This window comes from Takifugu flavidus, chromosome 11, assembly GCF_003711565.1.
Source record: "Takifugu flavidus isolate HTHZ2018 chromosome 11, ASM371156v2, whole genome shotgun sequence".
Lineage (NCBI taxonomy): Eukaryota > Metazoa > Chordata > Actinopteri > Tetraodontiformes > Tetraodontidae > Takifugu > Takifugu flavidus.
The window spans coordinates 1,416,374-1,438,360 of NC_079530.1; the positions used below are offsets into that span (position 1 = coordinate 1,416,374).

Consider the following 21,987-nt stretch of genomic DNA (forward strand, 5'->3'; position numbering starts at 1 on the left):
ATTAATTAAAAGCCTCACTGATGTAATAAGCGACATATTTCAACCAGGTGTCAACAACGCACATTAAATCTCTTTTATTGCTATTTGGCTTCATACAACAAATAAACATGCATATTGTCACTATTTATGTCCAAGAGGTTAGGAGCCGATGCCCATATTCGCGCGGCGCTACAGCATAGAAATACATTTGACATGACGTCACCTTGAGGCATCATTGGACACGTGGCACACAGGGGGGAAGGGGACCGGCGGTGGTGGCGTCCTGTCCTTCTGTCCTTCACACTAAAGGACGGGACAGAGGTGTTTCCACCTGTGTCAACCTGTGTCCGAGCATCAGGCTCATTTACAGGGTGTCAGTGGCCTTTTTTGCCCCACAAATTCCCATCTTTGCCATCTCCGGCGTGCGTCCGGGCCTGCTGAGGGCTGCAGAAGTGCGGCCGTCTTCCACCTGGACTCGGATCTTGAGGCAGGGCTCCTTTAATAGTCCCGTGCACGACCACGAGAACCTCTGCTCCTTTCGCTTTGTAGCTCCTGGGTTCTCCAAAGAACCCCAGTGATGCTTTTTTGTGTCGGCTCCAGGTAACCCTGGTGACACCTGGCATCAACATCCCCGCCTTTTATGTCCTGCCAGTGTCCTTTATGTCTCTGGGTCCATCGTCCAGCGGGTCGGCGTCCGACCTCGGACCCACGGGACAGCAGCGGCTCCTCAGCCTTGAGAAGAACACATCAGCGTTTGGGTCCCGTGGAGCAAAAAGTTGCTCTTGGCTGCTTCAGTAGCATCTGATTGTTGTCGGACACACACACTCAGAGGTGTGTGTGTGGGGGGGGGGACCTTCCCAGAGTCAGAAGAACGTGGACAGACCTGTACGCTGTCAGTGCACTTAAACAACAACAACAACAACAACAAAAGCAGGAACAGAGGGTTGAGGAGGTGAACTTCAGGGAACACTGCCCAGAGCCCACATCACAGTTGCATCATTATTTACAGATGGAAGTCAGAAAGTCTCCTTTTATCCTCTGATTCATCAAAAGCTCCCCGGAGCAAAAGGGGAATGAAATAATCATGCAGAGAGAACCAAAGGAACACAAATCAAAGTGGTCTGTTATCATCAGGCAGGGATCCAGAAGGGTGGAGCTGGTGGCGTTTAACAAGACCGGAGCCTGAGAAGTAGCTCAACAAGAGATCAGTCCCGATGAGAGAGGGGCGGGAACGGTTGAAGCTCGCCTGGTGCCAGAGGGAGCGCTGCTAAACGTGCGGAGGCGAGCAGAACCAGCACATGCATGACGGCTGTCAACGTGAACCGGGCTGAAACGGGGCTCCTGCTCGTGGCGCCGTGCGGCCGCGCCGTGGTGACCTTCACCAAACGCTCCCTCGAGGAGGAGCCGGAGGTGTCGCTCAGAGAAGATGGTCAACCGGGGTTCTTTGGTTCTTTGCTTCACATCCGCGGTAGCAAAACATGCTAACATGTCAACTGACACACACCCGCGCGCGTGCACATTGTGTTAGCTTACTGGACACCAAATACTCAGAATAACAAGGTAATAAAATGGAACTAAAGAATCATAAGGTGGAAAAGAGAAATACACGTTATCAACTCACGGTTTCATAATTTACCAAACATTTTACCCACAAATATCATACTTTATTTCAGTCTGGATGAGTAGATTTTACTATCAAAGGAAAAATAAATATACTGTTTGAAAGATGTCTGTTAATAGGAAGTGAATATTGAGCGTAATTACATATGAATTCATTCAATCCATGAAGAATAAATAAATATTGATTATATTCCACTATTCAGATAATTAACACAATATAAAACATTTGTCATGATTAGATATATTAGATATTAAGTGTTTTATCTTCTATGGTCCTTGCGGGACCTTTCATCCCTTCTGCCAGTCTTTAGGCTCCGCCCTCTTTTGCTTCCTGCTCCAGCTCCATGGAGTTGCCCTGATCCCCGTTACCGTGGCGCCACAACTTCGTCTTTTTCTACTCATCAAAGGTGAATCTTGGGTGCTTTGATGCTTCGTTAGAGGGGGGGGAATTACCCGGAGGTACAGGAAAATCAAAAGTCACATGTCAGCGCCTGTTTCACATCAACAACAGAGGAGCAAATCAATTAAAAACGCAGCATTTGCTACCAAAACAATCCTGTGTGTGTGTGTGTGTGTGTGTGTGTGTGACCGTACATCCATGCGCTAAAAGACACCTGGTCTGCTAGAAGTAGAGATAATAAGTCCAGTAGAGCAGGTTGACCATGACGAAGGAGAGGGGGAAGATGATCCTGGAGTGGTTGTCTATGTGGTGGGGGTTCCTCACGTGGCAGCAGTAGATGGAGCGCACCACCTTCCGCAGGGTGGCCAGGAGAGTCAGACACCAGTGGCTGGGCTCCGGGGGGGGCTCTGGTCTGGCCTCGCTGCCCGAGGGGCTGGCCGGGCTGACCGTCAGTTCTAGAGAGGCGGGGGCCGCGGTGGGACTCGTGGCGGGCTCCTTGCGCCTCTTGACCCGGCTGGACTGGCTGGAGATGGTCATGACGATGCCGTTCTTGTCGTCGTCGAAGTCGTGTATGTGGTGGCCGTACTGCAACGACAGAGGAGGGGCGTTAGCGGAGGGACGCCGGGGGCGGCGGCGGCGGCAGCGGTCTCACCACGAGCATGTGAGCGTCCGCGTGCGTGAGGGTGCAGAAGTGGGCCACGGCGTACTCGATGAGCGCGCCGAAGATGAAGCTGAAGCAGATCCCCAGGTAGACGTCGATAGCTTTGATGAAGCAGTTGGCGTTGGGCAGCGACGTCCGCGCCCCCATCATCAGCGTGGTCATGGTCAGGACCGTGGTCACCCCTGGCAACAGAGGCGCTCGCGTTACTCTCAGCGCCGCACAGACGGAGCCGCCACAGGTTCATCCATCCATCCATCCATCCATCCACCCACCCATCCACCCACCCACCCATCCATCCATCCATCCACCCACCCATCCATCCACCCACCTCTCCATCCATCCACCCACCCATCCATCCATCATCCATCCATCCATCCATCCATCCATCCATCCATCCATCCATCCATCCATCCATCCATCCATCCATCCATCCACCCATCCATCCATCCATCCCTCCATCCTTGTAGGTGTGATCTACCTATACAGATGCGGGCTGGGACGGAGGACAATGAGATCCAGAAGGAGACCCATGAGAGGACGACGAGCAGGCTGGAGGGGACGTAGGTCTCCAGGATGAAGTACAGGATGCTCCTCTTCAGCTCAAAGTGGAAGACGAGCTTGGGGTAATTGCCTTTAGGAGAACAGTGGGTTAATGTTCAGGCTCATGACAGCAGGGCCACGTGGAGAACTGGTGCTTGAGGGTCTCACCAGTTTCATAAACAGCCTCAGAAACGGAGGTGTAGTGGTCCTCTACTGTGTACTGAGCCAGCTGGAGGGTATCCAAACCACTGACAGACTCATTTCCTCTGGTCCAATAAAACATGACATCGTTGATGTTGTATCCCCCTGACGAAGAGATGGGAAACGCTGACTATAAAGAGGATTACAGAAATCTAATTAAAGAGCCCCTCACACAGAGGTTGTTCAATCCAGTGGCAACAAAGGACCTTCTGGATAAGACACTATTGTGTGGTGCTGTGTGGGGTGTTAAAATGTGCAACTTTAGATGATGAAACTGTCAAATCTGTGTCTCTTAAAACAAATACAAGAGAACTGTGAGCTGTTAGCTGTGAGCTGTTAGCTGCGAGCTGTTAGCTGTTAGCGGGCGGCTTTCTGTCCTCTGAGGAGATGAAGGGCTTTCACAAGGCCACAGAAATGTCTTCTTGGATATGGATATGGTGAAGCATGCAGCTAACCTGTCGCCATTATGAATTTATGAATTTCACTCACTTAAGATCAAAACTATTCCGAAACAAGTCGGTGGTGTAATGCCCAACGTGGACTGCGGGAGGCGCTAGACAACAAGAAACGCTTGAGGAAGCGCATTTGAGCCGTGACACATTTCCGCTATTATAATGATCATTCCCTCATTTTAATGGCATATTATTATAACAATTACACCAACAGAGGCGCGCAGATGTAGACATTAAGCGAGAAAGACGTAAACTATGTATGTGGACATGTTTAAATGGCTTTTGGTGCCTTTATGGTCAGCAACTAAGCTTTATTAAATGAAAAAAACATGATTTTATTTATCAAGGTTAGATATTGTATTTATATTTATGAAAGGAGGTTTTTAAATGACTATTCCTGATTTTGGAAAGTGTTTAACACTTGACATTCTGATGCGAGCCCTCCCACAACAGAGATCCAAATTTGGGAGAAATATAACAGAAGAATAAATCCTTCATTGAGCATCTCCACGCAGAAACAGAGCGAGGAGCGTGTAGAGAGTGAAGGAACAGAAGGAAAACAGTGAGTGTAGCGAGGAAGGCAAATGGAGACGGGGTGGAAAATGCCTGGAATCACCGGAGCGCTGGCTGATGGATCCGTCATCCTCTCAGTTACCTCATTTTAACCTCCAGATGTCTTTTAGTCTGCTGAGCGGGAGCCGGAGCTGCCGGTAAATGTTTCATTTGCCACTGAGGTTCTGGTGGACCTCTGGCAGGGATCAGACTCAGCTCAGCCTCCACTGGCTGTCATTTAACAGCACGGAGCAAAAACCATGAGGATAAGTGAGAGTCGGGGGGGCTGAGAGGTGGACGGGAAGAGGTGCTTTTTTATTCTGATTAACTAAATCCTGCTCTGTCAGTTAAAGGCACCAAAACCATCGCTGAAAGGGTTCACCCACACCCACATTAGCTGCTTTATAATGGGAAGATGTGCACTTTCAGGGAAAATCTCTCTTTTAATAAGCAAAAGGTTGAATATCATATTTATATACAAGCGAGGGTTGGATATCAGGAACTGAATATGTTGGAAGAACCGTGAGACTGAGGCAGACTCACGTGCTGCTGGGAGATCCTCGCTGGATCAGAGGTCAGACGCTAATTAACAGGGACGTTCTGCTCATGCGTGCACGCTTTCTCCCTGTGGAATATTTCTGAATGCACATATTTAGAACCTGGAACTATCGTGTCTCCCACTGCTGTGTTGGAGCTTCCCACAGGGCTGATGAGCAGCAGCAAATCTTCAAGCAGGATTAAATCCGCACATCTTCTTTTGGGGTTCATTTTTCTGAACTCTGGTTGAACCGAAGGACAGAATAGCCCAGATTTACCGTGTCATCGAGAACTTCCTGTGGGATGTTCTACCTTTGGATGCAAGTAAGCTGCCTTTACAAAGCCCAGCAGGTCTTTATGCACACAGCCATGAGAAAAGACGGTTTTAAAAGCGCACTGCAACGAGCTGCTCCAACCTGGGAGGCCTCTTGTTTATTATTGACACGGTGAGCCTGACTGACATTAACCTCTGAGTGTGCTGAGGGGGGGGGGGAATAAAAGGAGGTCTCCTTTCAACAAAACTGTTTGGTGACACAGAGAGAGAGCGTGAGCCTCCTGCTTCACTCGATACTGAGTCCACCCACAGTCTGTCTGCCTCCCTCCATGTTCAGCCTCTTTAGCAGCTGTAAAATGCTTACAGCTCTCCAGCTGAAGCGTGCACGTCTGTTTGTCCATGGGATATTTGGTCAGGTCCATGTTGCACGCCACGGTGGTGGTGATCCTACGGACACAAACAAAAGAGCGTCGGTTGCTGTCGCTGGGGAACAGCGGAGACACCATTTTAACAGTGTTCTGCTGCTCAAAACACTCTTTTGAACCAGGAAAAGGAATTGAAAAGAGTGTTGTTGTTGATTTACTCTTAAGCTCCCAAACACAGGAAAGGAGAATCATCCTGGATCAGCTCCCTAATCCATGTTCAGACACATATTTTACCACATTTTACAACAACAGCAGCATCTTAACAGTGGTTATATGTAGCCTATAAGCACGGCGTGCTGGGGAAGGAGCCACTCTTCATGACAGCACGTGCACCAAGTTGATGATGTTGTGACGTCCCGCCACGTCACCTCTGTGGGTGGGGGGGGACTTTGACCGGTTATAGATATGATTGGTGTTTATATTGGACCTTTCTCTGAATCACGGGTCAGCAGGGTGACTCAGTGGGCGGTGTAGCGTGCACCTCGACTGGCAACCCCCCCCCCCTCCCTGCCCGGCCCGTGGAATAAAATGTCATCGTCGGTCATGTGTCAAGAGACTAGATGGAGCATCTTCACAAAGCCGCTCACTACTGTGGATCGTATAGTGACGAGCGCACCTGTCTTAATAAATATATGGAATTCTCTTAATGCGCTGTATCGAGATGTGTCAGCACTGAACAGCAGCTACATGCGTAGAAATAAGCTGAGCAGCATTACCATGCACTGACTGAGTAGATTTATTCCTAACAGGATCACAGAAGGTCTTATGCAATCCATACACGGATAAAAGATTAAAGAGGTGTAAATCCAATCATTCCGGGCTTATGTAAACGCACTTCCTGCATCATATAGCGCTTTAACCTTTCATCGCCGGTATTTAGGTGGCAGGTCAAGGTGTTTTGAAGAAACCCTTGTCAGACATTAGGAAGGTGCTGATGGTCCAACGAAGCACATTCACGCCCTCCATTCAAACCCAGGGTTGGGAGAACCCCCTGTTTGTGGAGAACCAACCCACGCTTCCAGCGTCAGCTCAGGCTTCCTTCCTGACCTACATTTGGTTGTCTCCAGCGAGGAGGAAATTAGAAAGGGCAGCTAATTTCCCACCTCAGCGCATACAGGACGGTCCCGTTTGGAAAGATGCGGATCAGCCTGTTCTCCACGGTGATGTCATGCAGGAAGGACTTTTTGGAGTCGACGATGAACGTGTCGGGGACCCAGAGCAGCTCCACCAGCCTCCCGTCCAAGCTCAGGCTCTTGTTCCCCTCAAAGACGAGACGCTCGTCGGTCCAGCGCTGGCGGAGGAATATGGTGGCGGTGTAGTCCTGCAGCAAGGAGAAGACGATGAAGATGAGTCATTCTGGTCTGGAGGTCTCACGGCCACGATGGCACTGAGCAAAATCCACAGAATTGATCTAAAGTTCCACTTTTTATCCTCGCTGATTTGTCCAGGAGGATCCTGCCTGTCCGGGTGTTGTGTAACGTTCACTTATGTAATCAAACGAACAAAGCTGGGAATAAGAAGCGTCGCACGTTCCCCCCCAAACCAGCTTCTCCATAACCTCAATGGGAAATCTCTGTTTCTGGGCTGTGGGCATAAACGCTCACAGCGTCACAATTAATAAAGACTTCTGCACGGCGTGATCGGCCTCATTTCCTGCCACTTAATTCACCATTTGGCTTCCAACACGCCGGCCCTTTGGCCATATAATGCTCGCGAGAAGAAACGGAATGGAAGCGAAGGCGCCCATTTGCCCGTGAAGCCATAATTACGCCTCATTAATTACGCCGATCAGAGGTTATGAACACGCCTCACCATGTTGATCTCCGAGATGGTGTCGATGCTGGCGATGTCCAGGCTCATCCCCACAGTAACGGGACCATCTACAAGAGGAAGAGAGCAAAATTAAACCAACTGTTCCAGCACTTTACTGTAATTATCTGCATTAGTCTGCATTTTTCTTCCTATGAAGGAGGTATAGAGATGTAAGCGCTCTCTATAAACAGCATATTTAATAAGCTCCCACATTAACAGCTGCCGTCGAGCCAACGACCAACCTCCTCCGGGGAGTTAATCCCCATCAAAGTGGGCTGATGTTGCTGCTCTCCAGTATTCCACCTTCTCATTTTTATGCCCTTGCATTTATTTCTTTGGCAGACGGGTCCCATTCCAGATATTTAGGCAGGTATTGTCTTCTGCAGATATATATAATTTAACCAAATCCATCACTTGAACACTATTCCAGCCTCCCTCCTGTGCACCAGCTCAGCCCTGGAGGTGGGCTGGAGCACCCTTGTCTCCATATCAGCGGCTTCTCTCTCTTCATTTGATGTCTGCAATGTTGCCATCGGGTAGTGCGTCTCCACCCTCCCGTTCCATCACACCTGTAGCATCGGAATTACACCCCGCTATCATCGCCGTCGATCCTGGTACTGTGGACGAGCGAGTAGAGGGGTCAGACGTTGCCCCGTTTTTGCATTCAACAGTCAGTCTTTTGATGACCTGGCTCTGGATAATTCAACACAGTCACACTTTTGTTATAATAAAACACTCAAAAGACATTTCCTTTATCCTACTTACCAAGAGAAAGAGCTAATTTCACCCCTTTCACCAATAGAAAGAGCTAATTTCACCCCTTTCACCAATAGAAAGAGCTAATTTCACCCCTTGTCCTTGGTTAGATTACATGTATCCATCAAAGGGGGACTCTTGTTCAATTTTTTTAAAAGATGAAATAATAATCAAAGAAAATCAGGCGGGTAATGCGTTGTGTCCCTTCCTGTTTCCCTGTTTGTAGAAACCATTGGGGCATGGTGAGGGTGTTGGATTCACTCCAAATTAAGGTGATTTTTATTGACAAGGCTAAGGCTCCAATACTAACAAAAAGCATTCATCATTAGCAATTGCTAAACTATATGTATAGGCTCGCAGGAACGCCCAGAATTGGTAGAACAGAAGTGTAGACTGGCAGCATGGAAACCAGCAGGGACAGAGTCTGGCAGTTCATAGGCAGCACCCAGGTGCAGCCCATAACTCCAATCAGGACCTGCAAGACACTGACATGCAAAGTTGCAGAGCCCCCTAGTGTCCAGGAGAGAGAACTGGGGTTGCAGACCATCCATCATAAAAGAGTTCCCAATTTCCAAAATACAAGGAGGGGTATTCAATGGTACCTTCTGACAACTTCAAATTTATACTCCCAAAATCTTGACCCCCCCCCCCACCAAAATCACCTAGCCACTCTCCACCCCAGCAACTCCGGTACCTGAAGAAGCAACTTTGTAGTTGGAATTTATATGTGGCTTTGGAGGTGAGGCTTATTGAGCTTGTTGCATCATGTAGCCAGGACAAGGCAGCTGCTGTGGAGTGGACTAGCGTGGCTACTGCTAGTTACCCCAAGGAATCAAGCAACAAGCTGGCTAACCAGGGCAACTCTCTCGCTCGCTGCTTTACCCCTCCTTTACCCTTCCCTTGTTCACGTGGAGAACTACCCCGTTGTGGTGTTCGACACAGAAGCCAATTTACGGCTGCTGGCGAGAAGTAAACATACATTTGGTAAAGTTATTATTCACGTCGGAGCCAACGACACCCGGCTTCGTCAGTCGGAGGTCACCAAAATTAACAGAGTCGGTGTGTAACTACGCAAAAACGATGTGGGACTCCGTAGCATTCTCTGGTCCCCTCCCCAATCTGGCCAGCGATGAGATGTTTAGCCGCATGTCATCGTTTTGTCGCTGGCTGTCACGGTGGTGCCCCGAAAACCAGGTGGCCTTTGTAGACAGTTGGAGCACTTTTTGGGGAAAACCTGGTCTGATTAGGAGAGACGGTGTCCATCCCACCCGGGATGGTGCCTCTCTCATTTCTAGTAATTTGGCTAATTTTATTAGACCCAAAGTGACCTGACCACACTAGTGACCAGCAGACGCATCAATGGCACAGAGAGGAACCCAGCAGCTGAAGGCAGAGCAAGAACCACTGGAATCATCCATGGAGACTTGGAGGGAAGAGGTCCAGCACCTCAGAGAAGCCCTGGCAGAGAAGGAGGAGCAGCTCAGCAGGGCAGTGGAGAGGCAACAGATGAGGACTGTGGCCCGTGTGGAGACCCTGACCCAGCTGAACAGCACACAAGCTGCTCTGAAGGAGGGCAACCTCAAATGTGCTTCTCTGGAGGAAACCCTCCACAGTCAGCAGCAGGAGAAAGAGGAGCGACACAGGAGGGAGCTGATGGAGCAGGAGGAAGGTTTCAATAAGAAGCTCCTTGTGATTCAGGAGGAATTTGAGAGGAAGCTGGAGGAAGAATCACAAAGATCTAATGAAGAGAAAGAGGCTATGAGGCAGCAGCTCTTTCTCAAAGAAAAAAAGTTCAAGAAACTCCTTGATGAAGAGAAACAAAAATATAACGAGAAGATCATGGAAAAAGAAGAATCATTGAAGCAGCAGCTCTTGGCTAAAGAAGAGAACTTTAACAAGATGCTGGCTGATGTTTATCAGCGGTGGGAGAGGACAGCTCAGACATGGGTCCTGATGAAGGAAGAGCTGGAGCACAAGTTCCAGGAGAGCCAACGTTTCAGGCAACATGAGGAGGCAAACACCAAAGAGGAGATCCAGAGGCTCTCTGAAGCGATCCTCCAACTTGAGGTGAGATGCTTTCACCTTTGTTCCTCTTCCAGAAGATTTCAGATGATGTTCAGTGAAATCTAAAACACAATCTCTCTCTTCTGCAGCTTCAGGTATCAAAGAAAAAGAAGAAGAAATGCTTCTGTAGATGGATCTGGAAAAAGATGACGTTCTGGAAAAAGAAGTAAACAACAATTCCAGAGCTCCCAAAGAGCTCCTCCTCCTCCTCCTCTACATCCTGACCTCCACAATGTCACATCCTGTCTTCAACAGTTTTATTTTACAGTATAATCATTGTTTATGTTCTATGTTTGGATCTATGATGTAGAAACAATAAAACTCAAAGTAAACCACCAGATTGTAGATGTTGTCAATGGCAGCTTTAGAAATGGCTTCATTTCATTCCTTGAGTCAGTTGGGTTCCTCCAGCAGATAAACCAACCAACTCGTAGCTTCAACCACACCTTACATCTAGTCCTGACTTATGGTGTTGAGGTAGAACATGTGTCAGTGTTCCCTCAGAACCCCCTCCTGTCAGACCATTCTTTGATCACTTTTACATTTATGATTAAGGATTCTTCTATGCTCAGAGCACAGTCTGACTATAGCAGATGTCTTTCAGATAATGCTGTAGCTAAGTTTAAGGAAGTGATCCCTGTGCTGATCCCAGGACCACTGTGTGTTTCCCCAGGGATCAATCATTATAATCTTAGCCCTGCTGAGGTTGACTCTATTGCTGAAGGTGCAGCAACCTCACTGAGAATCACGCTTGATTCTGTTGCCCCCCTGAAAAAGAAAATAGTAACTCAGAGGAGGTGTGCCCCCTGGTATAATTCACATATCAGGACCCTCAAGCAGAAAGTGCGAAGACTAGAAAGGAAGTGGCATTCTTGTAAAATAGACAGCTATCATGTAGCCTGGAAAGACTGTCTATTCGTTTACAAAAAGGCCCTTCGCAAGGCTAGAACAGCTTATTTTTCTTCTTTAATTGAAGAAAACAAGAACAACCCCAGGTTTCTTTTCAGCACTGTGGCCACATTAACCAAGAGTCACAGTGTTTTAGATCCACGTATCCCTTCTTCCCTTAGTGGTGAAGACTTCATGAGCTTCTTCACTGATAAAGTTCTAGCTATCAGAGAGAAAGCTAACCAGGCCATCCCAACAACTGGACCATCACCAGATGTGCCGACTGTGGGAACATACAGGGTCTCCAATGAGCCCTTAAACTCCTTCAGCTCTATATATTTTTATGAGACGTCATCGCTAATTCAGAAATCCAAGACCACCACGTGTCTTTTAGATCCCATCCCAACATACCTGTTGAAGGATGTTTTACCACTGATAGGCAGATCTATCCTGGACCAGATCAATGGTTCTTTAGTGACAGGCTATGTACCCCGGTCCTACAAGGTGGTGATATCCAACCTTCCTTTTATCTCTAAAGTTCTAGAGAAGGTGGTGGTGACTCAGTTCCTGGAGCACCTGCAGAGGAACAGCCTGTTTGAGATGTTTCAGTCAGGCTTTAGAGCTCATCACAGCACAGAAACAGCACTTCTTAAATTTACTAATGATCTTCTCATAGCTTCAGATCATGGACTGGTCTCTATGCTGGTTCTGCTGGACCTCAGTGCTGCTTTTGATCCAGTTGATCACAGCATCCTGTTACAGAGACTGGAACATGTGATTGGGATTAAAGGGACAGCACTAGACTGGTTTAGATCATACTTATCTGATAGATACCAGTTTGCTCATGTCCATGGTGTTCCCTCCTCATACAGTAGGGTGTTGTTTGCTGTTTGAAACCTTTAGGAAAGAGTAATAATGGTGTCGGCTAACGAGCTTTAACGGTTAGGAAATTTTGGAAATGTTCATTTTAAGGTTTGTGTCTTTGCTTTACTTGTCTGAAGAAGGTCAAATCTGTGAAACTCTTAACCAAATACAAAAAAAAACATGGACATTTGTCCCATAAGTACCTGGAATGCAAATACTCTGTTGGTTTTTATGTGTACAATAGTTGTATATAGGAATAAAAGTGTCCTGAAGTTGCAACAGCTATTGGAGGTCTTAAAAAATATAATATAAAATATAGAGCCTGGGGAAAAGATAAAGCTGTTTAAATGGAGATTAGAGTATTTCTTTAAAACCTTCAAAATTTCGTTTAAATTAGGAATATTACTCAATAAATGAAATAATTTTTAAAGGATGATAAGATGTACCTAATCTTAACGTATTGCGGGTAACGTATTGCGTCACATACTGTCTTCTCAATCGTTCGTTGGTTGCACTGTGTTTTGAAGTCACTTAATATTGAACACTTGGTGTGTTGAATTCACTTTAATTAAAATTTGAACACTTGGGACATTCTAGTCACCTGATAACAGTGAGAAATAACCCATATTAAACAAATACAGGGCTTCGCCGGCTATTAGCATTAGCATGGCCTCACCGTCTGTTTCACCCGGTGTCTTTGTCTGTTCAGCGTGTGAAATGTTTAGTTACTCCTCTGCCTCCTTTAGTGAAGGGAATAGGTGCAGAAAGTGTAGTTTATTTACGGCTCTGGAGGCGAGACTTAGCGAGCTTGAGACGCGGTTTCGCAGCTTGGCGTTAGCTGGAGTTGCGTCAGGTAGCCAGGAGGAGCTAGCTGCTGCGGAGCCGCCTAGCGTAGCTACAGCTAGCGGTCCCCCGGCAGCAGCAGGCTAGCCAGGGCGGCTGGGAGACGGTTCGTAGGACTCCAGCCACCATAGTTAAGAGCATTCCGGGGACCAGAGCGGGCGACATAGAAGCCAATCTAAAGCTGCTGGCGAGAAGTAAACGTAAATTTGATCAAGTTATTATTCACGTCGGAGCGAACGACACCCGGCTTCGTCAGTCGGAGGTCACCAAAATTAACAGAGTCGGTGTGTAACTACGCAAAAACGATGTGGGACTCCCCAATCTGGCCAGCGAGGAGATGTTTAGCCGCATGTCGTCGCTCCGTCCCGAAAACCAGGTGGCCTTTGTAGACAGTTGGAGCACTTTAAAAGTTCACCAAGCACAGAGCAGGGGAGCAGTCAATCACCATAATCTTATTAAAATTAATACCAAAGCACAAGTTGGAGAAACTAATATCACAATTAAGTGTGGACTGTTAAATATTAGATCTCTTTTGTGTAAATCCCTGTTAGTACACGACCTGATAGCAGATCATCACATTGATTTATTCTGTCTTACTGAGACCTGGCTTCAGGAGGAGGAGTATGTGAGCTTAAATGAATCCTCTTACCCAATGATCCCCACTGACCCATTGTATAGTGTATTTTTTCGTGTATTTTTGTGTGTGTTTCTGTGCTCTGTGCCTCTCCTCTCCTCTCCCCTCCCCATCAGCAGGAGGGTCCCCCTACATGAGCGTGGTCCTGCTCAAGGTTTCTTCCTGTTAAAGGGGAGTTTTTCCTGCCACTGTTGCTTGTCTGGGGTCAGGCCCTGGGATTCTGGAAAGCGCCTTGAAACAATTTTGATTGTATAAGACGCTATATAAATAAAGATTGATTTGATTTGAACTTTGAAGGCGACACGAGAGACCGTGGTTGGCTGCATTTTGTGAGCTAGAGCGGGTGACATAGAAGCAAACATTTATTCATGGAGGTCCACAAGGTTCTGTATTTGGACAAATCCTTATCAATTTGTATATGCTTCCCTTCGCAAACAGTATTCAGTAGCATGAAATAAATTTTAATTCCGAACTCAGAATTCTGGCATACTGGTTTTCAGATTCTCCAAAAGTAGGGTTAGGTTTTGGGTTAATGGATAGTACTAGGGTTGGATGCTGACCAGTTGGCCCAGTGCTTCTTCCTTTTTAGGAATTAGTAGAGGCTCAATCTTCACTTTTTAGTCATATTTGAAGAAATGTGAGCCTCATATACCAAAATCGTCTTCCTTTATTCATCAAAAGCTTCTCTCTCAGTAGGGAATCATTTAGCCATTGTTGCCAATTGCAACCAAGCACGCTGCTTAAGCTAATTTATTGTATCCCACCCCCAATTTGCGCCTGTATTCCCCAAAGAGCAGCGTCAACTTGCATTGTTTTTTTGTCATAGGATCAGTCTGGGAAGCTCATATGTACTTATGAGGAGCTGTCATAGTTGCACCAACCAACAGCATTGTGCCACAATCAATAATGATCAATGGCAACTCATACTACTAACTACTACTATTACTACTAGTTTGCTTTGGGACAGCGGACTGGAAAGCTCTGGCACTATTAGTTGACAGTCTGGTCCGAGGGACGACCGAGAGCACTCGGCCCCCAACGTAGGGGAGATCATTGATCTAAGTGGGTGCTGTTTTATTGAGGGCTTGGTATGTTAAGACCAGGACATTAAAATGAAGTCTAAAGGGAACAGGGAGCCAATGCAGGGATGCTAGAATAGGGGCGATGCGACCAGAATTCCCAAGTAACCTGGCAGCAACCTTCTGGACAAGACATAAGGGGTCCAGAACCGTTTTCCAGGTAGGTGTACAGTGAGTTGTTATAGTCCAGCCATGCTGAGATTAATGTGTTTATGGCCATTTCCACTTCTCAGGAGGTGATGATGGATCTGAGATTTTTAAGGTTTCTGAGGTGGGAGGAGCATGAATGGAATGTTTTGGTCAAAAATGACATTTCTTAGGTCAGACCTGACATCCTGTGCTCGCGACCCCATTTATTTGACCATCTTAGAGACACTTGAGGCCTCAGCTATGATGAGAAGCCAGTCTCGTCTGCATTGAGATAAGGGTAGTTGTTGGCCATCCAATTCCAGGTAGGTGACCGACAGTCATGGAGCTCATTGATTTTATTGGGATTATCTGGTGTAAATGACGGGTATACCTGGATGCCATCGGTGTACCAGGGTAATCAAGCATCATTACAATTATTGATGAAATGCTTAAGAGGAAAGCACATAGAGAGAGGACAGAATCGAGGCTAGGACAGATTCTTGGTGCAAGTCACATGACAGGAGAGCTGGATCAGGCACAAAGTAGCCGATAGCTACTGTGAAGAGATAAGACCATTAACATGTAACCATTTCATGGTGCTGTCAGAGACACCCACACATTTGCTGAGTCTGTCTAATGTGATGTGATGGTCTACAGAGTTGAATGCTGCACCAATGTCTAATAATACCAGTGCCAAGCTTTTTCCTGTAGCAGCAGCCATCGCGATATCTGGACAATCTAAGAAGGGCAGTTTCTACTCAGAGCGAGAGATTGAAAAGTACTATCTAAAAGGCCTCGGGCGATCCAAAAAGACGTAAATTGGTTGGCTAAATCTCTCAAAGATTTTAGATATGAATGGAATTTTGGAAAGGGCCTGTAATTATTTGGCAAGGAGGGGTCTAGGCCTGTTTTTTTGTTTTTTTTAGTAAAAGTTACAAAGAACCTTGTTTAAACTAGAAGGAAGCCCCTGGAGGGTGATACAAGCCCTGACATCAGCAATCTTATCCATGAAGAATGTGATTAAAATCCTAATTGGAGAGAATGTGGACTGATAATATTATTAATATTGTGGAATAAGATTGGGGGGAGGGGGGGTCATCTTCTGGATGTGATCAGGTTATCAAAATAAGCAGCCCTTCATTTTCACCTCGGTCAAGGAGGTTCAAGTCAGTTCCGATTTCAGGAGGGCTTTGATCAGGGGGCTTTGATCAGAAAGCCACCTACTGTGTCATGTGACGTTGTGGTACTACCTCCTGGACTATACTACTGGTTGTGGGTAACTTGTGATGTATTTTTTCAGTTGAACAACCTCCATTAAAGGAAACCATCTCAGATCTCTCCGAATCTCTCCAAGAGTCTAAAATCTGCCACCGCAATCTGATCCTAACTCTCAATAACAAGAATAGAGAAATACGGCGGCAGCCGCTTGGCAGAGCTACGAACTCTCTGACTGGTAAGTTTCTAGTTGACCAGAGCATCGATCGAGAATAGTTATGACTGACATTCCTCGGCTCATCCTAGGAAAAAAAATAAAAACACCACGCCATGTGGACCTGGATGTGAAATGGAGAGAAACAACTCAAAGTAGACATCAATTAAAGTTTCTCCAAATGTTTTTGCCATGTAGATAGTTCTTATTGCGATAGCAAGTTGTTTCTCCAATTGTTTTGTCATTCCAACATCCTTGAGCATTCATTTTGGCATTTCTAAATACTGACATTGAGAATTTGCACATAAGCTAAATCTTCACTTTCCCCTGAAGCAATTAGATTTAACATTTGGAGTTACATTTAGCATTTACAGTTAAAATTTGGGAGTTACATTTAATATATGGATGTACCTATTTAAACCATCTCTAGAGTTGACAAATATCGTTGTAAATGTTCTAAAAAGTGACTTTTAGAAATTCACACCAATTTCTGAAACATTGTTTCAAGCCTAATGTTATTCCCAGAACTAGCTGCTTTATAAATCGTAGTTAGCCTCTAGAGTGGGTTTCCACACCAGTTCCCCACGGAGTTCTCTTTGAAGGAACTTATACGCTCCCAAGCAAATGCTCAGTCTACCGCCAACCGGTACGCCTCTGGTGTGCATTTCTAAATGTCTAAATATACGAATATGCTGCGCAAATGTGGACAAAGGCTTGAAATTGAGCTGAAATGTGATTTCTCAAATCTAGATGGATAAAAATACTTTTACAGAGCTGCAACGATGCCAAGAACGTGTGTGGGCGTCTGAGTATTGTGCCTGGCTGCACCAAGGGTGCCCATTGTTTTCTCAGGACGGGAGACAACAGAATATGCGGAGCAGCATTTGAGGTGTTATCGCAGAAATAAATTTGTTCGTGATCAAACCGCAGCGCGCGGAGCAATAAAGTTGGCGAGGGGTTCCCGGCGCTTGACACCGCTCTGAAATTAATCACCTGCAAATTAGAATCCAACCCACGGCACGTTTCAGAGGAGCCTAATTTTATTGAAACGACACGCGGTTTTATTATGGGATGGGAAAAAAACACCTCACTGCTTTCATACAAGTGTTAGCTTCTTTCACACATCCAATCATTTCGTTGCCCATGATGTAATTATAAAATAAACCAATATGCAAGATAAATTTGGCTTCATCTCATATGAGAGTACACAGAACGTGTAGATTTCAGCGTGTGCATCAGCATCTATTGTGCATCAGGGGGACCGTCAAAGACATTTCCCTCGGGTGCATTGTCCTCCGTACGGGTGCATGTGTCTGCAGCTTCCTTACTGTCAAAGAAGGGCCTGAGGTACTTGTTGTATCCTTTCATCAGCCTCTGGATCGTAGGAGGCAGAATCTCTCCTTCTTTAACTTCTGCATTCATCATGGAGTTCTCTAACACCCTGAGAACAAAGACAGAGCAGAGCAGGCGGTGAAAAACTGTGTGTGTGTGTGTGTGTGTGTGTTCCCCTTGGTTGCACATTTAAAAGGTAGATTTCTCTACAGGAGCAGCCCACCGCTCATACCGTCTGTATGGAGCGGAGCGCGTCGCACAGCATATTGTGTAAGAACGCAAGATGGCACCAACAGTGTTTCCAGCGGATCACAAAACTTAACCCCTTAAAATAATAGTTTAAAGCTTAATGTTCTAAGAGGAGTGACGTGCACGTTGGAATAGAAGGCTGGTTGTGTTGTTGCTGATTGTGTCAGGAGAAGAAGACATCGCAGCTTCCCCAAGAGGAACATGGCATAAAAAAGAGACTTTGAATAGTAAAAGCCGGCAGAGCGTAATCCCTGAAGTGTGCTCTGATGTACGCCGGATCCTCTAAATGAGCCTGTTGCATGTTTTAAACATAGAAAAGTCTTGTGGTTATGATGATTTATTGATAGTAAAGTGACATCTTTTACTGCGTTAGCTTTATCCGCATATAGAAACAAAATCATGTGGTTCAGCAGTCCCTGCTCAATGCTAATATAGCAACTAGCTCCCAACACACTTGTTTTAGACCCAGTTCTTTTCATCTTCTAAGTACACTGAACCATTGTTAATTAATCAAAACGCTTTGTTGCATTTGAAGCTGGCACTATACTTTATAACCTGAACGCACAGTAATAAATAACCAGATAGAGAATAACAACAGGACAAAAGCCCTTAAAATCACACAAACAAACACGCGCTTTGGCCTCCATATTATGTTCTGCTCTGAGCAATAAATCCTGCAATGACTAAATGATATCCTCAGGTTTGAAGGTCAATATGCGCGTCAGCTTTAAGGTAATGAATCTAGCAACGATGTTGAATATCATTCCCCATTTCTGATGTAAACATGACCCACTGGGGTTAAACCCCTGAGGGCGGCGCGCTGGTTTTCTTTCTTTTTCCGCAGAGTCTGCGAAAGAGTCTAAAGTTCTTTCCAATGAGACTGCGAAGGCACTTCACCTGACCGTGTGGAATCTGTTTGGACAGTGGGGAAGTTAGCTCCCAGCAGGCAGCTGCTCGGCTACCTAAACTCTCGCTTACGTGCCTTCCAGCCTGTTGTCTCAGCGGCGTTGGATGGGAAAGTTGCTTGATAGCACAGCGCCTGTAGCAAGTAGTGCAATATCCATCTGGGTCACCCTGAATGGATGTTTTTATGCTGGTGAGCTTAAATCTACTCTGCACAAAACCCCATGATCGCTGACGTTTGCCCCTTTTTACGTCAAACTGTTCAGAGAATCTCCGGCTGCTCGACATCGAATTTACGTCGCTTTCCTTCGGAATCGGGATCCTCATTATTTCAGCTGGAATTCCAACGATTGATGACGGAGCGTAGTTCTTTTCAGGCTGTAACCTCGGACGCATCCGGCAGCCTCCGCTATCCCAGAATGCACGCTGACTAACGTGACTCCCCAGCCCACAACAAGACCAACCGGGTCTCCGTGGTCGCCTCGGAACTTATGCAGGGACACTAATTGAGCCCGTTAACTGATGAGTGGAACATGAGGCTCCTCGGGTGATCGTGTCCACCCACACCTGAACATACAGTATTCCAGATTTCCCTCCGGCTTGGTGTCCCAGTGGCAGTGGGGACCTCATCAAGCAGACTAGTTATGCTGATTCCTGTGTAGTTTCATTCGCCCCCCTCTATTCATTTACAGGTATCGCCGCCTTCGGAGCTGCATGATGACCTCCGGCCCCACTGACCCGCTGTATAAATAGTGTATTTTTGTGTGTGTTTCTGTGCTCTGTGCCTCTCCTCTCCTCTCTCTCCTCTCCTCTCCTCCTCTCCTCTCCTCTCCTCTCCTCTCCTCTCCCCTCCTCTCCTCTCCTCCTCTCCTCTCCTCTCCTCTCCTCTCCTCTCCTCTCCTCTCCTCTCCTCTCCTCCCCTCCCCTCCCCTCTCCTCTCCTCTCCTCTCCTCTCCTCCTCCCTCTCCTCTCCTCTCCTCTCCTCTCCTCTCCTCTCCTCTCCTCTCCTCTCCTCTCCTCTCCTCTCCTCTCCTCTCCTCTCCTCTCCTGGGGTCAGGCCCTGGGATTCTGGAAAGCGCCTTGAAACAATTTTGATTGTATAAGTCGCTCTATAACTAAAGGTTGAGATTGAGTGGGGCTCTAAACACCACTTTAAATGTGATAATTAGTTCATTCTAAACTGATTTAAACCCAAGCGGTGAAGTGTTGGGGCACATTAGGTAGGAAAGCCATGAGACATTAACCTTCAACTAATGAACTGCTCTCATATTTGTAAAGAGCTCGTCAGAACCTTGCTGAGACAGGCTAAATTACAGCCTAACGTTTCTCGTAAACCCGGATCAGCTTACAGAACGATCTGAGGTCCGATTCCTGAGGATGTAACCGGCTGCAACAGAGTCCGGCATCCGCCTGCTCATCTTCAAGCTGTTAGCTTAACATTCCGTAACAAAGAAGTCCTGGTCATGTATTAGCAAAAAGACTTTTTAGGACATTTTCAAGAATCTGATGCAAAACAAGGAGGGAAAAAGCAATTGCTGATTCCCTATTGAGCAGCAATAGCAGCTTTGATTAATCATTCCATTTTAGATTTCATCAATTTAGGATCGAATGTTGAAATATTAAATGAGCCGCTACGTGGGTAGAGTTTGGATCAGGTCTCTGTTGAGGTGGAGGGAACCAGACCCGTTCTTCTCTGCAATAATCCTGCAGTTTGGGAGTTTGGGAGCATATATTGTCCCAATCATTCCGGACCTTCCCAATACCTCACCTGCCCCCTCAGCTCTCCCCCAGCAATCAGTCCCACCTGCGTCCACTCAGCTGTAATCAGCCACAGTATTTAGTCACAGATCCACGTGCACATGCTGCCAGGGCGTCCTCTGGCACGTGCACGGATTCCCACCTGGGCTGCTTCCTGGTGCTCTTTTCCAATAACGACAGTTGCATCTCCACAGGCTGGGAGGTCTGGACAGTGACCTGGCCTTTCCAAGACCTGATAACCTCTGAGACGTTAGCATGCTGCTGTAGCCTGGATCCTAGTGGATCCCTGACCGTGGATCAGCTGGTCGAGACTGGCCTTGTGTTGGCCTTAAAAGATCCATGTCGATGCACGTGCACATGCACACGCATCTAGTCAGGCAGAGCTGCAGGACGAGGCAGCAACAGGCCTTGGGAACATCATTAATATGGCTGTTGCATCCCAGAATTAGAAAACGTACTCGTGTAAGTCCGTGGGAATTAGGTCGGAAAAGTAGGCGTTAATGGATGAGCCGCTACGAGGAACTTCACGCGCCGCCGCCGCAGCGTGCGCGGATATACACTAGGACACATCAGGAAATATGTTGGTGTGTGTCGCATTTTGGTGTCAAAGCAAGCCTATTATGGGCTGTCCATGCTCTTAGTGACGGTTCAGTAAATGGAAGTGGATGGATAAGTGATTGTGGTGCTCAAAATATCCCATGTTTGGAAAACCGGGATTATAGGGTGAGATGAAGAGATTACGAAATGTGATGTGGAAAAGCTTGTAATCTCAAATTCAGATAATATCCATTTATCAATCCATCCATCATTTATCAATCCATCCATCCATCCATCCATCCACCCATCCATCCATCCATCCATTCATCCACCCACCCATCCACCTATCCATCCATCCATCCATCTATTCATCCATCTATTCATCCATCCATCCATCCATCCATCCATCCATCCATCCATCCATCCATCCACCCACCCACACACCTATCCATCCATCCATCATCCATCTATTCATCCATCCATCCATCCCTCCACCCACCATCCATCCATCCATCCTCCATCCATCCATCATCCATCCATCCATCCATCCATCCATCCTTCCATCCACCCACCATCCATCCATCCATCCTCCATCCATCTATCCACCTATCCATCCATCCATCCATCCATCCTCCCTCCCTCTGTCCCTCCCTCAATCCCTTCATCCCTCCACCATCCATCCCTCCATCCTCCATCCATCCATCCATCCTCCATCCATCCTCCATCCATCCATCCATCAACCATCCATCCATCCTCCCTCCATCCATCCATCAACCATCCATCCATCCAGCCATCCATCCATCCATCCAGCCATCCATCCACCCACCATCCATCCATCCATCTATCCATCTATCCATCCATCCATCAACCATCAATCCATCCATCCTCCCTCCATCCATCCATCCATCCATCCATCCATCCATTCATCCTTCCACCCACCCACCATCCATCCATCCATCCACCCATCCATCCATCCATTCATCCTTCCACCCACCCACCATCCATCCATCCATCCATCCTCCATCCATCCTCCATCCATCCAGGCTCTCTTCTTCTTCTTCTCTTTCCT

The 21,987-nt window shown here is 46.8% G+C and overlaps 2 protein-coding genes across 5 annotated transcripts in view; one reads left to right on the plus strand and one right to left on the minus strand.

Annotated features, from left to right (window-relative positions):
* Positions 1-59: 59 nt before the first annotated feature.
* Positions 60-21,987, minus strand: part of LOC130534040 (gamma-aminobutyric acid receptor subunit pi) — a 41,549-nt gene continuing 19,621 nt past the window's right edge. The window contains exons 3-11 of one of the 4 annotated variants that reach the window (XM_057047907.1): positions 17,468-17,580; positions 7,454-7,521; positions 6,745-6,962; positions 5,581-5,663; positions 3,369-3,506; positions 3,139-3,291; positions 2,652-2,842; positions 2,214-2,584; positions 60-2,090 (exon numbers count right to left, since the gene is read on the minus strand). In XM_057047907.1, coding sequence (XP_056903887.1) covers positions 2,222-2,584; positions 2,652-2,842; positions 3,139-3,291; positions 3,369-3,506; positions 5,581-5,663; positions 6,745-6,962; positions 7,454-7,521; positions 17,468-17,580 — 1,327 coding nt within the window. In that variant the 3' untranslated portion in view covers positions 60-2,090; positions 2,214-2,221. Of the gene's footprint in view, positions 2,585-2,651; positions 2,843-3,138; positions 3,292-3,368; positions 3,507-5,580; positions 5,664-6,744; positions 6,963-7,453; positions 7,522-17,467; positions 17,581-21,987 lie in introns of all 4 variants that reach the window. The other 3 variants (XM_057047906.1, XM_057047908.1, XM_057047905.1) reach the window with 3 other exon arrangements.
* On the plus strand, positions 8,882-10,609 carry LOC130534044 (trichohyalin-like). Its single transcript, XM_057047912.1, has 2 exons — positions 8,882-10,276; positions 10,363-10,609. Exons 1-2 carry the CDS (start codon positions 9,569-9,571, stop codon positions 10,441-10,443), a joined length of 789 nt encoding a protein of 262 aa, XP_056903892.1. The 5' UTR covers positions 8,882-9,568; the 3' UTR covers positions 10,444-10,609.

Excerpts from the sequence above, each read along its gene's own strand:
- LOC130534044 (XM_057047912.1), top strand. The coding sequence starts at position 9,569 with ATGGCACAGAGAGGAACCCAGCAGCTGAAGGCAGAGCAAGAACCACTG. Across the intron at positions 10,277-10,362 it reads AAGCGATCCTCCAACTTGAG|CTTCAGGTATCAAAGAAAAA; the intron begins GTGAGATGCTTT and ends TCTCTTCTGCAG.